Source organism: Galeopterus variegatus, unplaced genomic scaffold (assembly GCF_000696425.1).
Source record: "Galeopterus variegatus unplaced genomic scaffold, G_variegatus-3.0.2 Scaffold300, whole genome shotgun sequence".
In the NCBI taxonomy this organism is placed as follows: domain Eukaryota; kingdom Metazoa; phylum Chordata; class Mammalia; order Dermoptera; family Cynocephalidae; genus Galeopterus; species Galeopterus variegatus.
The window spans coordinates 500,609-518,710 of NW_007726411.1; the positions used below are offsets into that span (position 1 = coordinate 500,609).

The following is an 18,102-nucleotide window of genomic DNA, read 5'->3' on the forward strand; positions in this document are numbered from 1 at the left end:
CGGGGGGGGGGGGGGGAGCCCACAGTGGAGGAAGCATGTGGGGGCTGCCCGTGGGGGACACACACTCAGCAGGTACTCTGTGGAGAGGCTAGAGAGACTGAGTACCCAGTGGTTGGTGAATAGCCTGGTAGGTCTGTGCAGGGGCAAGGTTGCTCATCTGAGAAACTCTCCCCCCCTAGAGAACATTCAGGAACTCTGGGGGTATTATGGCACTGGGCCTTCTCCATGTTTGCAGTTTTTGAGCCTTGAGAAGGGCAGACCCCTCAGCGACAGCCCTCACTGATGTGCCACATGGAGAGCAAACCCTTATTTTATCCCCAGCTGTCCTCCAAGTATACCACCAATTCATAAAAGCTGCATGCCAGTGACCAACACAGCCTCATGTCACACCCACTATGAATATTTTCAGAGGACCTACTATGTGCCAGGCACTGTGCCAGGGGCTGGTGGTACAGGTGTGAATCAGACCCAGTCCCTGCTGCTGTGGCATATATGGTCATGCTACCACACTACAAACACAGGATCACCAGTCCTCAGTGCAGCTGACCCCAGCTGCCCAGCCCAGCACACCGTGGGCAGATGGAGGAACGCATGGGGTCACAGAGGAATGGGAGAGATGGGCATGTAACCAGGCCAGTGTGAGGGTGCCACATGGCCCTGGGCCCCAAGGAGTGGCTGGTCCTCTCGTCTCTCCCCTCCAGGCAGGACTGAGGATGGGGCAAAGGGCTGCCCAGGGTAGTACCTTCGGTGAAGCAGTCCTCTGGTTCAGTGACATCCTCACCAAGGTCGGGGATTTGCTCCAGGAGGTCAGCAGTGTTGGTCATATCTGCCGTGCTGCCCTCAGAGTAACTGTCCTCATGGGTCTGTGGGCAGATGTGTGGGGTGGGCAAAGGTGTGAGTGTGGGCTGAGTAGCAGTCTCCAGCCTTTAGCCCACAGTCTGGTGAATCTTGGGGCTCCCTGGGGGGAGGGGGCCAAACCATGCTCCATGGCACACCCTGGGATCTGAGCTCAGGGTGAGTGTTGGGAACCTGCCATGGAGCCACCTTGGGCCAGTGAGGTTTGAGCTAAGGCTGGACCTTGGGGCTCCTGGGTCTGTGATTCTGGTCTGCTAGAGTCTAGGGTTGGGGAGTGAGGGTGTGGAGGGGCTCTGGGTAAACACTGGGGATGAGAAATGCATCTAGCTGGGAACAAAGCACACATGGAGCAGTGACATGGACCCACCCTGGCACATAGACATATAGTGGTGGCTTGGCATATGCAGCAGGAATAGGCATGCCATACCCAGACAGTCAGAACCAAGATTATGGGCACACATAAGCAGCAAGGTCAGACATGCAGATGACAGGCCAGCAACCCAGCCCACACTTTTCACCCAACTCATATGGGTGCTGGGTGCTGTGCAGAGCCTGGAGCAAGACTGAGAAGGTGCTGGAACCTTCCCTCCTGGCCGTGCCCTGACCCTGATAACCTGATTACAGGGAGGCTATAGAGAGGTGTGTGCATACGGGTATGCCCTTGTGAGTGTCTGTAGGTGTCACCTGTGGGTGTGGTGTACAAGAGTGTTGTGGTGGCCCTGCTGGTGCTCTGTCCAGCTCCTCTTAGTTAGGCCAGGGCACCCAGCCCCTGCTGCTGCAAACCTGTCTGCATAGCTGGCCCCTCCTCCAGAAAGTCATCTTTGGTCAGGGAGCAGCTGACGCCAAGGGGTAGCCAACACCCAGTGACGGATGGACCAATAGAAGAATACAAAGACCTTGCTCAGCATTCTAGCTCCACAGCTCCCCATGCCTGAGGCAGCTTCAGGAGCATGCCTTTTGCCTTTCTAGCTCCTTCCTTTGCCTCTTCCTGCTTCTTGCTTCCTTCCTGGTTTCTCCTGAGAACACTCCTGCACCAAGCCATTTGCACAGGAATCCCTGTCTCAGGCTCTGCTTCTAGGGAGCCCAACCTGGAGACAATTTCTGTGGAGGAAGGAAACCCTCCATTTGCTTCAGATCAGGTGTAAAGCCTGTCTCAGCTGGCCCCACCTCACGTTGGCTCAGGCGCAGGCTGCACTTAGAGATGGGCTGGTCCGAATTTTTGGGCATGCCTGCGCACACGTGGCTGCCTTTTTTTCTCTTCCTTTGAGGAAACATTCTGACGATGTCTCAATGTCCTCTTTTCCATTTTTGAGGTTTGCCATGGGGAAGGGCTGAATTTTGGGGGAAAGCAGAGTCTGTTGCTCGGTTCAGGGTGGATCTGTGGCCAGAGGGGTGAGCCTCAGCCTTTTGCTGGTCCCTGTGGCTTCTCAAAAACTTTTTAATGGACACATGACAATTGTATATATTTATGGGGTACAGTATAATATTTTGATACATGTGTACAACATGTAATGATCAAATCAGAGCAATTATATCCATCACTTCACACATTTGTCATTTCTTTGTGTTACAAACGTTCAAAATCCTCTCTTTGAGCTATTTTCCCTGTGGCTTTGAGGTTCCCTTCTCTCCTCCCCACTCTGTGGGGTGTTGGCAGGAGCTGGGCTGTGAAAGGGGCAGGCTGAGGAGGCCTGCATGCTGCTTTTCTTTCCAGATACTGGAGCCGTCTAAAGCACATGGGGATGACACATGGGAGGACACGCTCTCAGATCCTACTGCAGGTGAGATGGGAGAACCCTACCCCATTTCTCTTCCTTTTATAGGCTCCACTGTAAACAGATGTGAAGAAAGGAAGAAGTTACAAAACTCATTCAAAGGTCAGCATTCCGGTCAGCGAGCTCTTCTCCCCCATGCCTTTCTGCCTCTCCCAGGTCTTCTTGTTCCCACATGCCTTCGAGTGTCAGACCATCCAGGAGGAGAATTGTGACCTGCACAATCAGGACGACGACTTTACCAAGCACTTGTGCTCCAAAACTGGCCACGATCACCAAGCTTCCCATGGGCCCATCTCACAAAAGGGAAAAGTCACAGTGCTGGGCTGAGGAGTGAGGTCAGGCTGCAGCACGGTAGCCACAAGTGCTCTTTCTGAACACATGGCCTCCACCTTCCACGTACTTGACATGAGTGAGGCCGGGTGGCATGGCCGGCAGTATCACAAACCCTTAGCTCAGGGGTTGCAGACTCAAATGCCTGCAGGGGCCAGGCAGGTAGCGGAGTGCAGTGAGGCAGCTGGCTCTGCGGTAAACCAGAGAGCTCCAGCTGGCATCAAGCAGGCGGCTACCACTTGTCTCCGGCAGGGGGGCACCTCTTCCAATTTGTCGAGAAAAGCCAGAAATGCAGATTTAATTTTTTTTTTCCTTTTTGTCTTTTTTCGTGTCCGGCAACGGATTGCAACCCTCAGTGTCATGCCCGTACCGGACCGGACCAGCAACGGGATTGCAACCCTCGGTGTTGCGCCCGCACCTCGCTCAGCCAGTGAGCGGGAACCGGTCTGTATGTGGGATCCGAACCCTCGGCGGGAGCGCCGCCGTGCTCCCAAGCAGCGCACTGTAGCAGTGTGCCACCGGGCCGGCCCAGAAATGTAGATTTTTACATAAAACCTCCCAAGTTTTAAATGGTGTAGCTAATTCACAGTAAAACCTTTCTGTGGCAAGAGCAAAACCCAGCAGTATACTGTGTGGGCCTCCTGTACGTGGCCTCTGCTTTAGTGCAGTTGAGAAGTGGCTGGTGGCCAGTGTGCCAAGAACTTGTTCTTAGAACTCCCTGAAGTCCTCTCTGCATGGGGGATTCATGACACACGTTTGCCAAATAGGACCAAAACACAGGGACAGAGTGTGAGGAGAGGGTGAACACATAGAGGTGTTGGGTTAGTCCTGCATCAGAGTACTGGGCTGGCTGCTTCCAGAATCTCTCCATGGCCCTCAGCCCTGTGCTACCTCTCCCCTATTAGGATATGGCTGCCCACCCTCCCCTCTGCAGACGGGCCTCCCACACTGCCTGTGGCAGCAGCTGTGGCTCCCACTAGCAAATGTGGGTGTGTGCCAGGACCTCTCACGGTCCGGCAGCAGCCCAAGCACAGTGCCCTGCTGGCTTCAGGGACTAAGGCGAGCATTACCTCACTGCAGCCTGGGGCCTGGGGCTCCGCTTGCCGTTGCTGCCGCCAGTCTGCCTGAGCCGCACCGGCCTCTGCCTCGGAGGAGGCGGTCTCTGACACCTTGCTCCGGGCTCTAGGCTCTGCGGGGGCTTCTGGGACACTGGATACAGGCTGGGATTCCTGCTGAAGAGATCCAGCCCGTGAGCTGCACCTACCCACCTAGCTAGAGGGTCTCCAGGGCCCTGGCCCTGCCTGTGCAACTGGGGCACTGCCTTCTACCCTCTTCAGGGGGCTTCCATCGCACTGAAGACCCTCCCTCAGGGGCCCTGAGTGGGCAAGTGGGAGGCTCCTGTGAGGTCCAAGCAAATGGCCTATAATTGGATAAAACCCCTGGCCAGCCTGGCAAAAATGTCTCCTGCCCCTGCCTCCCCCAAAGGGTGCAGCCCAGCCAACATGCCCAGCCACAAATGCTGGCCACGCCCCTTAGAAAGGACATGTTGACTTCCCCATGACTCTCATGGCACCCCCAGCTTGTCTGTGCGTGCGTGCACGGCCCCCACTCCCAAACACATGCACGCACACGCACGCATGCGCGCGCACACAGATACACACACACACACACACACACACACACACACAGAGGCAGCCGGTATTCCACTCCTGTGTTAGAGAAACGCGCGCGCACACAGATACACACACACACACACACACACACACAGAGGCAGCCGGTATTCCACTCCTGTGTTAGAGAAAATTGGAAGCTGTGCTCCTGGCAACACCAACAATCCCTGTCCCCTGACACTCCTGCTGCCTTACAACCTGAGTAAAAGGGCCAAGGCTGGCCTCTGGGACTGTGGGGAGGCAGGAGGACACCGAACCAAGCCCTGAGCCTCAGATCAAGTCCGAGGCATGGGGAGGGGCTGCTCTCTGCAGCCAGTCCACCCAGTACCGGCCCAGAGGAAGCAGCCAGGATGGGCCCAGTGTAACAGAGAAAACCATTCTTCGTTCCTTGACCTAAAGACTCAAGGAGAAGCCATTAGATCCTGGCTCAGGCCAAGGGAAACCTGAGTGGCGGGCACTGTCTGTTTTGTCCAGACTCTGGTCCCTAGTGTTAAAAATAACAGGTTGGGAGATAAGATAGTGCTGTCTCTGACACCTCCGTCTTAGGGATGCTTATTTTTAAATCTCAGAATTAGCCCTGGGCATGGGAGAAGGGACAGGGGCAGCTGGGAGGTCAGGAAACTACACTCCCCCCTCACCAAGACATTCCACCTTGCTTGTCTGGGAGGGGGACAGTGGTCAGGGTTGGGACTGGGGCCAGAAGTCCTGGCTTGTCCTAGACTCATGAAGAACTCCTAGCAAGTCTCTCTTGCCATGCCTCAGTTTCTCTGTCTGTACATTAGCTCCCATGACCAGCCAGGGGATAAATGATGGACAATAGCCCCTCCCCAGGTCCCTTCCTGGGCTGGGATAGGGAGAGGGAGTTGACAGCTGATCTCAGCACCCCTCTGAGAGGTCAGCTATTGGGGAGAGGGCTAGTCTTCTACCCTCACTCCACCCCTCTGCCAAGGCAGTGTGACAGGGGCAGCAGGGCTGGGTCCCCTGTACTCAGAGGTGCTGCACACATTTGGGGCTGAGGGCTCACCTGCTTGCTGGACTCTTCCTCTGTGCCCAAGCTGTTCTCCTCATCCTCCTCTTGGTCATCTGTGTCCGACTCAGCCACGGCGATGGGCACACACACAGGCTCTGGATCCCCGGGGGTGCCCTGGCCTGGCCACTTGCCTTCCTCAAACCGTGTTTCTTTGCGGGCTGGAGGCACCTTCTCTGTCTCTGGGGGTGCTGGGGAGCTGGAGGGGGCAATGCAGCTGGGGAGCTGGCCATGGGGGGCAGGGACCGTGGGCTTCTGAGGCTGCCGCCGCAGGAGCCCACAGCAGAAGTCCCAGGTGGTCCGCTTGACGAAACGCAGGCCCCGCTGGATGCGGGCCAGGGCCAGCTGGAGGTTGTTCATCTCGCCGTCCTCATCGGGGGCCGTGAGGTTGTCTGCGCTGAAGGAGCTGAGCAGCAAGGCCAGGAAGAGGTTCAGGACCTGTGGAGGAATGCTCAGGCTCACCACGGCACTGCACCATGCCACGGGCACACGGCCTTGGTTCCATGATAGCGAAAATGAGGCCGAGGGACCTTAGGGACCACCCATGACAAATGGCTCTGAGACTTGAACCCAGGGCCCTGGGCCATCCTAACCTTTCATTTTCTTGTATATGAAGGGTTTGGCTAAATATATAAAAAAGACTAATTCTAACCCCTCTTCCCAAGGGCTCAGACACAGTTTACTAAAGATGTTCAGACCCAGGTCCCTTGGGTTCTGGCTCAGGTTCAGTGGGAGAACCATGCATCCCTCCAATGTCAAAGCCTGCAGATGTGAACAAGGCCCTGTGAGGGGCTTGTTCGAGGCTTGCCCACAGTCACACAGGGAGTGTGGGGCAGAGCCCATCCTGGCACCAGCTGCTTCTGCACACAGGCCTTCCTCTCCCTTCACCTCTTCTTGAGCCTTGGGAGTCATGGAGGGCAGTGGGGTCAGGGTGGGCACAGGGCTCCTTTCTGGGAACTGGGAATCCAGGGACAAGAGAGAATCCCACCAGAAGCAACCCGAAGCTGTTGGGCTTTCCTGGGAAGGAGCAGGTGAGTCTGTTGGTGAAGGAGGGGCAGTGATCTACCTCTGAGCCCCCCATGAAGCTGGCTCACTGCTCAGTTGCTCAGAGATCCGGGGCTGCTGCTGGGGAGCCCACTCTACCTGCATCTGGGTCTGCCCAGGCTTTCCAGGTGAGGGACCCAGGGGCTGAGCAAAGAAGGGGCGATGAGAGGAAAAAAGAGGCCGTGAGGGCATGGGCAGCCCTCAGGCACTTGGATTAAATATGAGGTCTGGCCACAGAGAGGTGGCTCTGTCTGGAGGGGAAGGTGCTTGGGTGTGTACCGTGTGGGGATCGAGGCCCATTACACTACAGGGAGTCAGGGCAGGGGCCAAGGTTTCAGATATTCCAGAAGGCACAGTCCTTTACTAAAGTTATTAGGGGTTAGGGACTTGAGACCTTTTGAGAGGGATTTGCATAACCTTTGGATGGTCTGAATGACCACTTGTTGTTAAACCATCCTGTAAGTGTGAAGATTTAGCTTTTGCTAAAAAACAGGGCTTTAGCTATGTGACAAGGGCTCGGGCGTGGGTCCATTTCCCAGTCTCATGGAGCGTAAATTAAGATGACAGTGGGCTGGCTCCCACACATGGGTCAGACTGGCTTATGACCCTCACTAGGCCACCAGGCCACCACGGGCTTGGTGTCTCCTCCTGGCCTCCCCACCCCCCAGGAGAGTGCAGTTAATGGGGCCTTTAAAGCAGGGTGGCGCGTGAGGGTGGATGCACAGTTCTCACTGGAAATCCACTCTGAGTCCCTGCTCTGGCTTCTCACAAGCTCCTAAGAGATGCCACCAACCAGAGACTCACACCTGTCAGGAAAGAGGGAATGAGAATTCTGACAAAAGCAGTGGGTGAGGTCGGAGTGCCAGGCCTCAGTAACATGTCTTTGGTTAAAAAGTCCCACATATTCAAGTGGATGGTGTGAAAAAGTTAAGAAGAAGGATTTCCTATGCTATCTCTACAGAGAGATGCTCACTCTTGACACCTGGCAGTCTTTTTCACATCCTCAGTGGGGGGTGGGGCATGGGATGAGATTTGGAGCTGCTGTCTTCATCAGCCACTGGCCTGGCCCCTGCCTCTGTCCATGGTGGCCGAGGCATGGCCCACCTCTGTTCCTGGCTTCCCACTTGGGATCCTCCCCCCAGCCCTCTCCCATGCCTGGCCCCACCTCCCCTGCCTCCAAGAGTCTTGGGTCCAGATGGGGGCAGGGCTGAGGGCACCTGGGCAGCCTAGTCCACCCACACAGGACTCCAGGGCCTCCCTTGTTGCCAGCTTCAGAAGTTCGTCTCTTCCAGTGCTTTCCCCGTCAATCACCTTGCCTCTGCTCCCAAGCTCTGCCTGATCATCGCCTCCCATTTCAATGGCAATCTTGCTTCCACCCACGCCTGGCAGCGGCCCAATTCCTGAGACTGCTGTGGAGGGGGCTGTGTGGGCTGCTGCTAGCTCCCTCCTCCAGCAGCCTCTAATCTTCTCATCCCTGGGCAGATCCGCTCGGAAATCGCAGGGCTCTGTATATGAGAGGCGGCTCAGCCTGGCCCTGGGCTGAGTGTTGGGCCATTTTCCTCAGAATAGACAGAGTCTGGCAGTCCCTGGGGCTGGGCCCAGGGCTGAGTGAAGCTCCACTACAAGGGGAGTCCACTTTGAGGGGAGGAAAAGGGGCTTGTGTGACCAGCCAAAGAGCTGGGTTCTGTTGGCACTGTGCATCGATGCACTGGGTCCTCTCTGGGCTATGGGATCTCTAGGTTCAGGGCCTGAGGGGGCTTGCCCTTCAACTTGGCCTTTCCTGTCCAGGTCTGGTTAAGGCATATGGAGAAAACAGGCAGGTTTGGGGAAAGGCTCTGGAATTTACAGCCTATAGTACTCACCCCTCAGTAGGCTAGAAAAGTGGACCTAAAACCTCTTCTAAGCTGATGTGACCCTGTACTGACCATGACAGGGACGCAACAGCTTCAGCGGGAGCCGGACCATGTAGGTGCGATGCCTGAGCAGGTGTGGGCCACCTGTGTACCCAGGAGGATGGCTCCATGTCCACAGTGGACACTGACTTCTGCCTGAACTACTGACTTGACTCAACCTTGACTCTTCCTAAGGCCCCTTCTCTGGTATTTAGACTTTAATCTCTCTCAATTCTGGAATCCCCCACATTCCACAAGGCAAGATGCACCTGCCCTAAGAGAGACAGGTGACCATGGGAGCAAAGGCCTTGGCCTCTCATGATAGGACTGCAGGGATTCCCAGTGCAGTAACCCAGGATGACATACAAAGTTCTTATGGGGCCCTACCTCACCTAGACTACTATCTGTCTGCACCTGTGCTTTGCCCACCCTGCTCCTCCCCTCTTTACTATTACCTGTTTATCAGGTCAGCTCCAAACCTTCCTCCAGGAAGCCTTCCTTGATTTCCCTAGCTGGAGGGGAACAGCACCCATGGGCTCCTCCTTAATGGCTCTGATCACTCTGACCAGTTTGAGAGTTATTTTGGGCCTGTTTAAACTTCTCACCTCCCCATTCTCTCAAGTTGTTGAGCAGTATCAGTGCTGGAGCTAAGTCCCATTTACTTCTGTATGCCCAGGGACTTGCATCTGGTGCACATTTTGCATGCAATTGGGGCTCAGCAAATGTTTGTTAAGCTGAATTGGGAACCATGTGATAATTCATTGACAGTAAATGACAATAAAATCACGGGTAGATGAGTGAATAAATGAATGAATAAAAATGAGTAAATAATAAACAAGTAGGTAAATAAGTGGGTGAACAAATGGATGAGCAAAATACAATAAAGAATGAGAGAATGGATGGATGGGTTAATGAGCAAGTGAGGAGTAGCTAGAGGAATAAATGAGTGGATGGGACTGGTGAATAAGTGAATGGATGGGTGGGTTGATAGATGAACGGAGGGGTGAATAAATGAGTGGAGTAGATGGGTGAGTGGATTGATGGGGGGTGAGTGGATTGATGGGTGGTGAATGAACGAATGGATGGTCAGTTGAGTGAGTGAATGCATGGGTGGATAGATGGATGGGCACATGGATGTGTGTGTGTGAGAGAGAGAATAAAGGGGGGTTCGTGGATGGGTAATGAATGGATGGATGGATGGATGAATGAATGAGTAGATGGGGGTTGATGGATGGATGACTGGGTGAATGAGTAGATAAATGGAAGGGAGGATTAGTAATTGAGTAGACAGATTGATGGAGAGGTGGATAGATGGATAGGTGGATGCATGGATGAGTAGATAGATGAAAGAATGAATGGGTAGGTGAATAGATGGACTGATAATAAGTGCATAGATGGATGAGTAAGTGGGTGCATATGTGAGTGGACGAATGAATGGGTGAGCAGATAGATGGAAGAATGTGTAAATGAGTAGATGGATGGATGCATGGGTGAGAGATTGATGGGTGGATGGCTGGTTTGATGAACAGGTGGTGGATGAGTGAGTGAAAAGATGGATGATTGGGTGGGTGGGTAGCTGTACGGATGGATGGATGAGTGGGTGAGTGTGTGTGTGAGGCCCGTGGACAACTCACCACAAGGTTGCCAATGACCATAACAAGCAAGAAGACCAGCAGGCACAATGACTGCCCAGACACCTCCATGCAGTCCCACATGGTCTCGATCCACTCTCCGCAGAGGATGCGGAAGATGATGAGGAAGGCGTGGAAGAAGTCCATCATGTGCCAGCGAGGCAGCAGGCCTGGGCTGCTGATGCGGTGACTCAGCTCCGAGTAGTTCTTGCCAAAGAGCTGCATGCCCACCACGGCAAAGATGAACACGATGATGGCCAGCACCAGCGTCAGGTTCCCCAGCGCCCCCACTGAGTTCCCGATGATCTTGATGAGTGTGTTCAGGGTAGGCCATGACTTGGCCAGCTTGAAGACCCGCAGCTGGGGAAGGCAGAAGAGGAGAGGTCCCTGTGAGGGGCTCTGGCTCCTGCTGCTCATGGACACCCTTATGTCATCCTCACCCCCCTCCCACAGATCCTGCCTGAAAGCCAAGGGTGCCCTTGGAGGTCTCCCAATTTCTCCAAGAGCACATATGACCATTTCTCCCCACACCTGAGGGCAGCTTTGTGGGGGCACTGTTCTGGAAGTCAGGTCAATAGCTCCAGCCTCATCTCCCCAATTCAGCCCTCCTCTTTGTCCCCACACCAGCCTCCTGTGCCCTCAGCCTCAATTCCAGGAACTGCCCAGTAGATTCTCCCAACATGGAGTGTCCTTCCTCTTTCAGTCCTGTCCTAATTAGGTGTCTTCTGGGCCAGCTCAAACCATCCCTGACTCATCCAGTTGCCTCTATTTTTCTCTCCTCTGTTATCATAGAGAAAGGGGACAGGTGCTTAACATTTATTGAATACCTTCTATGTGCCAGGCCTGGGATGGAGACACTCATTCAAAACTCCCATTAACCACATGAGCTCAATACTATCATTACCTTATTTGACAGAGGAAGAAGCCAACCCTTAAAGGTGGAGTAACTTGTCTAAGTCCCTTGGCTCATAGCAGTGGAGTCAGGGTTAGAACCCACAGCCTCGGCTCTCTCTACTGCCCCCATCATCCCGCCTTCCTACATCCCCCTGTGGAGCCATCCTCAGGACCTCCTCCAGGATGTCTTCCCTGACCATGCCTCCAGCCTCATGTCTGGACCTCTCAAACATTTTGAGCTCCCAGTGTGGTCCACAGACCAACAGCTTTGGCATTACCTGAGACCTACTGAATCAGCACCTGCATTTTAGCAAGGCCCCCAAGTGATTTGTGTGTTCATTAAAATTTTAAAAAATGTTGATTCAGAAACCAGCAGGCAGAGCCCCAGATGAGCTGCCAGCAGACCTGGCTCCACCTGTTACTTGCCATGTGCTTCGGGAAATTTGTTTCACCTCTCTGAGTCTTAGTCTCCTCATCTGTGAAATGGGGATGTAGTAATACCCACTCTCGGGATCCTGTGAGGACTAAAGAGGTCATTGAGAACCATAAAGAGCTTTGCAAATCATCAGGATGGCCACACCACTGCTTGTCTGGAGGAATGCCTCCTATCTTGCTCAGCTCTGCACCCCCAACACTGGGCCAGGCACACGGGGGGTACCCTGCAAATGGCTGTTGGGTGAAGTCATGACAGATCAAAGTAGGGGCGACTGAGTGGTGACCTTGGGGGGTTGTGCCTTCGTGCCCTAGCCTCCCACATGCCCCCCCTGCAGTGGGCCCAGCCGGATACCAGGCGGAAGGAGCGCAGCACCGACAGATTTCCCATGCGTGACAGGCCCAGCTCCATGAGGCTGAGGATGACGATGATACTGTCGAAGATGTTCCAGCCCTGCTGGAAGTAGTAGTAGGGGTCAAGGGCGATGATCTTGAAGGTCATCTCTGCTGTGAAGATCCCCGTGAAGACCTGGAGAGGCAGCAGGAATCAGGGATTCCCAATTAAACCCTCAGGTCAGCAGGGGCATCCTGCCTCCTGACTCTTGCTCTGGCAGGGTCTCCCTCCTGGGCTGCCAGCTCTGTCTGCACCGAGGATCCCAGTGGGTGCTTGCTTGGCCATGACCTAGCCCCTTGGGAACAGCTCTCTTCTCTAGCCTGATGTCCCGAGGCCTCTTGGCTGCTCACCAATCCTTACACTAGCCTGGCCCTGGGAAACAGCCCAGGCCTGTCTTGGGCTCCACAGAGACTTACAGCTCTTAGAGGGCCCCTGTAGCAGGGGAGGCTGGGGTGCACAGGGAAGGAGCCCCAGACTCTTTCCAGCACGTTTCTCCACAGGAAGTGCCCTCAGCCCACATGTGCCAAACCCCAGAGATACTCACAGCGGTCATGACTCAGGCCTGTGCCCCTGTGTCCCTGCTGCCTGGAATGCTCTCCCTTCTTGTCCACATGCTGCACTGTCTCACTGTAATAACAACCAGCCACCACTTCTCGAGGCCTGACTGTGTGTCAAGCGCTGGGCTAGGATGTTTTACATGTGCTATTTCTTTTAACCTGTCCAACAACCTGACGAGGAAAGTGTCATTATCCCCATTTTACAGGTGAGGAAGCCAAGGCACTGAGAAGTTAAGTAACTAGTCTGGGGTCATGTAACTAGTAAGTTTGAGAACCAAGTGATGAACGCAGTGCTGTCCTTCAAGATTTAGAGCAAAACCTCTCCCTTCCAGAAACATTCCTGAGTGGGCAGAGGCTGGGCCTTGCCTGGGTCATTGACTCATGAGTCCTGAGCCACCCAGCCTTGGCCAGCAGAGCCCCATGGTCAAGGATACCATGATGTGGTGGGCCAAGCAGCTGTGACCACAGCCAGCTGCCATGAGGTGTGCCAACTGTTGTGGGAACATGATTCCTGGAGGTGGGGATGTCCTGTGAGGACATGGCTGGCGGGAAATGGGGGCCTGTATTCAGGGCCTTCCTGGCCATGTTGAGGAGCTGAGGGGCTATCCTGAGGGCAGGGAGAAGGCATGCAGGGTCTTCTGGAGCAGAGGACTAAGGCCAGAGGGCTGGGGTCCCTCTGAGAACAGTGCCAGCCCTGCAGCAACTGTGGAGGACCTGGAGGTAGGAGACAGGGGCATGGCCAAGGCACTTCACAGGGTCAGCCATCAGGGGGGAGGTCACTCTGGCCTCAGCACCCACCCTGAGGGGGCTCTGCACTAAAAGGAGAGAGAGTCAGAGGGCTGGGGTCCCTCTGAGAACAGTGCCAGCCCTGCAGCAACTGTGGAGGACCTGGAGGTAGGAGACAGGGGCATGGCCAAGGCACCTCACAGGGTCAGCCATCAGTGGGGAGGTCACTCTGGCCTCAGCACCCACCCTGAGGGGGCTCTGCACTAAAAGGAGAGAGAGGCACCTGCTGGCCCCCCCGCACCAGCCTTTACCCCTGTGCTCAGAAGGGGCCCTGCGGAAGCAGACTACAGGGCAGGAGGATGCCGTTGGCCCCGGGAGAGGCACCAGGATGGCAGGTGGGTGGGCTCCTCTGCACTGCCACACGGGGCACCACCCTCCAGCCCAGCCCGCATGACTTCAGCAGTCCCTTTAGTGCTTGTGCCAGAGCAAACTGTTCCTCCACTAGCTGGGCTCCTGGAGAATGGAGGGACGCCAAAATCCTCTAGCCTCAGCTCACATGGCTGGGCTGCCTGCACGTGTAGAGAGGCGTCCTTGGGTTCTGCCCCTGGCCCCATCTCTGGCCACCCTCCTGTTCCAGCCACACTCGCCTCCTTGCGGCTCCCTCCTCAGGGCCTCTGCACCTGCTGCCCCCTTTCCCTGGATCACCCCCTCTTCCATCCACAGGGCTCACTCCCTTTAGGTCTTTGCTGAAAAGCCACCTAATTGGTGGGGCTTCTTGGTACTTAAAATTGTGCCCACCATACTCCTCATCCCCTTTCCTTGCTTTATTCTTCTCTACCTCACACACCGCCATCTGATAGCTCTGTATTTGTTTCTCAAGTCTGTTTAGAATGTAAGCTCCACGATGGGAGGGACCTTTCCAATCTCACCATGGCTAGAACAGTGTCCAGGCCATAGATGTCCACCTGTGTTTGCTGAATAAACATACAAAATGGTTGGGCCTCTGACCGTCAGGGCGCCATGTCCTCCCTGTCTGGCACCGCTCAGCTCCACTCCCCCATCCGCCAGGATCCTTCCCTGCCCACCTCAGACACACACAGCTGTGCCCTGCTTGGCTTCCCTCAGAGCCCCTAAGGGTGGGGCCTAGTTCGCCCCTTCCTCTGACCCCCTCTCTTGGTCTCCCCAGCACCTGCCTGGGCACACCAGGGTGCGTGTGTTCTTAAGGCCTGTATGACAGACCCATGAGTGCTAATACTCGTTTCTGGGAATGGAGCTCAGGAAAGGTCCTGCACCCCGCTTTGCCCAGGTTGCCAGCTATGCTGGCAACAAGACAGCAGATATCAGGTGGACATAGGAATCAGGAAGAAAGAGACAGGAATGCTTTTGGGGAAGTGATAAACAAAAGATTCTTCTGGGACCAACAAGGTCACCTGGAAGCTCTTTAGAAATGCAGTCTTTCTTTTTTTTTCTTTTTTTCATAATGTTTTATTCTTGGTGATTATGTATCACAGCGTTTTTTATGAAGCATTATAGGTTGGTTTCCCAGAGGTAGTTTTTTTTTTTGCAATTTTATTTTATATTATTATTACTTTTTACTCATAAGTGGGAACTAAGAGAGAAAGAAGGAAGGAAAGAAAGACCACAGTGGTGCATTGGACTTGCAGAGGGAGAGAACATACCTTGGGATTCAAAGTGGAGTTGAGGGGAAAAGGGGGATGGGGAGGGAGGTTGGGGATAATTGGGTGGGGGACATTGTGGTAATGGGCATGCTGGCAGTATGGATCTGGCCTTCACATCTTGGGCACGAGGGGTGATAATCAGCTTTGTATCTCACGAATATTCATAACCAATTAAGAAAAAAACAGAAATGCAGAGTCTTGAAAGATCCAAGCCCTGCTGAATCAGAACATGCATTTTGATTAGATTTCTAGGCCATTCAAAGTTTGAGAAATGCTGTTCCCAGTACGGGTTCTTAAACTTGATGCAATCTGGAATCACCTAGGCAGCTTTAAAAATACTGATGTCTGGGCCGACCGCGTGGCTCACTCGGATGAGTGCGGCGCTGGGAGCGCAGAGCACCAAGGCCGCGGGTTCGGATCCTATATAAGGATGGCCGGTGTGCTCACTGGCTGAGCGCGGTGCAGATGGCACCAAGCCAAGAGTTACGATCACCTTACCGGTCACCAAAAAAAAAAAAAAAATACTGATGTCTGGTCCCATGCTAGAGATTCTAGTTAAATTGAAGTACAGCCCAGGTATGGTGATTTAAAAAACTTCCCAGGTGATTCTAATGTGCAGTTAAGCTTCGGTATCAGACCTCTTCTTCCATAGGATCACCCAGGGTTTCCAAGGCTTAAGACATACAAGAATAGCAGCCAGGCCTGGCTTCCAAAGCCAAGCTGCTGGGTGATCTTGGTGATCTTGGGCTAGTTTCTTCATCTCTCTCAGCCTTCAGTGTGCTCATATGAAAAATGGGGATGATAATAACTCCATCATAGGTTTCTAAGAGTTAGAGCTAACGGATGTCACGTGGATGCTCCGTATGAGAGGGCGATTACTATTATCATCAACTGCATTTATTATGACTTCTAAAAGTGGCCAAGAACTCCAGACCCAGGCAGGGGCTGCCTTCAGATATAAACAACTCTGCATGTTTTATAGGCTCTCTGGGAACTGGCAGATGGAAGCTCTGATCTGAGCATGGGGACCCACTTCCCCTGATTCCTGGCAGGGTCCACTGGGTCATCAGTGCTAATGGTGGTTTCCCAGGAAGTGGGGAGACTTTGTGGGAACCCCAAACTCTCCTTGACCTTGGCATATGCCTTCAATGGGATCATACTCTACACACTGTAAAGCTGCATTTAAAATATAATACCTTGGGAACATCCTTCCATGCCAATTAAACACAATTTACAGCATCATTTTCTTTTTTCCTTTTTTTGGCATATTCCATTGTACAGATGTGTCATAACTAGTTTAACCACTTCCCTGTGACAAGCATTCTTTTTTCCCTGTTAAAAATACTGCTATAATAAATATTCCTTCACATACATGTTTTAAAACGACTTGCCCAATTCTTTTCTTAGGATGGGTTTCTGGAAATGAAATTGTGTAGTCAATGAACATTTTTAGATATTTGGACTCAAACTGCTAAATGATCCTCAGAGACAGGTTTTAACCAATTCCACAAGCTGCATGTGAGTAACTGTTTCTCTTTAATACTAATCTGGATATTCTATTCCTACTACCTTTTCTAATCCAACAGACATGGTTGTTTTATTGGACTTTTCTTTGATTTTTTTACTTCTTCTATTTCTCATTCATATCCTTTGCTTATTGTTCAATTAGGGTGTTTGCTTTCTCTGTACTGTTTATAAATATACTTTATAGATTAAGGATATCACTGCTTTGTCTACTATATGTATTGCCACAATTTTCCTGGTTTGTCATTTATTTTTTTCAATTACAAAATATTTTAAGAATGTATACTTTAAGTATAGAATAATATAATGAGTATCTTTGTACCCACCACCAAACTCTGCTGAATATTAACATTTTGCCATGTTTGCTTCAAATCTTGTTTTATTATTCCTTACAAAATAATAATAGCAAGGACTTAAATAGCGTTAACTATACGCCAGGCACTGTTCTAGTATTTTGCATATATTAAATCTTTTAATTATCACAAAACCCTATGAGATATGTGTTTATTATCCACATTTTATAGGTACAAAAACTGAGATACAGAGAAGTTAAGCCACTGACCCAAATGATGGCTTCTACTATGAAGTCTTATCCACCACGTGCCATCACGGATAAAACTGAAGCCACCCATAATACTACATTCAGGACAAGGTAATCACCATCCCCAATTTGGTGTTTATTGTTCCTACACATATTTTTACATTTTTAATGTATATAATAACAACACATACTATTTGCATTAATTTAAGCTTTATATAAATGGGCTATGCTGTATATGTTCTCTTTTTCAAGTTCCTTTCATTCTTAACATCATGTTTATGGGGTTATCCATACTGATACATGTATATTTATTCATTCAAATTGTGCACAGTATTTCATTGTATGAATACACCACAATTTATTCATCCATTTTTTTTTCAAAGATGACCGGTAAGGGGATCTTAACCCTTGACTTGGTGTTGTCAGCACCACGCTCACCCAGTGAGCTAACCGGCCATCCCTATATTGGATCCGAACCCGGGGCCTTGGTGTTATCACACCACACTCTCCCGAGTGAGCCACGGGCCGGCCCCTATTCATCCATTTTTTTATGGATAGGTGGACATTTATGTTGATTCCAATTTTCTCTACGACTAACAATGCTGTAAAGAACTTTATTGTGCATGTTTCCTTGTACAGATGTGTGAAACTTTCTTAAGAATATATATATCTGAAATTGTTGAGTTGGAGGGCATGCACATCAGTGATTTATCAGTATTGTAAAGTTTCTCCACAAAATGGTCATACCGAATCCACACTCTTACACACCGAGTTCCCACTGTTCCTCATCCTTGCCAACAACATAGAAGTTTATTTTTGATTCTCTTAAGTGTGAGGAATAATATTTCAACGTTGCTTTAATTTTCATTCCTCTGTGTTTCTCTTCGTTTTTTAAATAATCACCGGAATTCCCTCTTCTGTGATTTGCCTGTCATCTCCTCTGCCCATTGTTGTGGTTGTGTTTTTACCATTGGGTTATCCCTCTTTTCCTTATTGATGTGAAAGTGTTCAATATTATCTGGATTCCATGTCTTTCTAGTTTTACTGATTTTCATAATGTCAATTTCCAGTTTGTGATAGTTTATTTCATTAGTTTATAGTATCTTTTGTTGTACAGACATTATAAATTTT

At 51.8% G+C, this 18,102-nt stretch overlaps 1 protein-coding gene across 6 annotated transcripts in view; it reads right to left on the reverse strand.

The window, feature by feature from the left end:
* SCN5A (sodium channel, voltage-gated, type V, alpha subunit) overlaps window positions 1-18,102 on the reverse strand; it is a 99,271-nt gene that overhangs the window by 25,177 nt on the left and 55,992 nt on the right. For 4 of the 6 annotated variants that reach the window (XM_008567170.1, XM_008567166.1, XM_008567168.1 and 1 more), the window contains 5 exons: window positions 11,906-12,079; window positions 10,228-10,584; window positions 5,655-6,095; window positions 4,031-4,189; window positions 743-863 (listed from right to left, as the gene is read on the reverse strand). In XM_008567170.1, coding sequence (XP_008565392.1) covers window positions 743-863; window positions 4,031-4,189; window positions 5,655-6,095; window positions 10,228-10,584; window positions 11,906-12,079 — 1,252 coding nt within the window. Of the gene's footprint in view, window positions 1-742; window positions 864-4,030; window positions 4,193-5,654; window positions 6,096-10,227; window positions 10,585-11,905; window positions 12,080-18,102 lie in introns of all 6 variants that reach the window. The other 2 variants (XM_008567165.1, XM_008567171.1) reach the window with 2 other exon arrangements.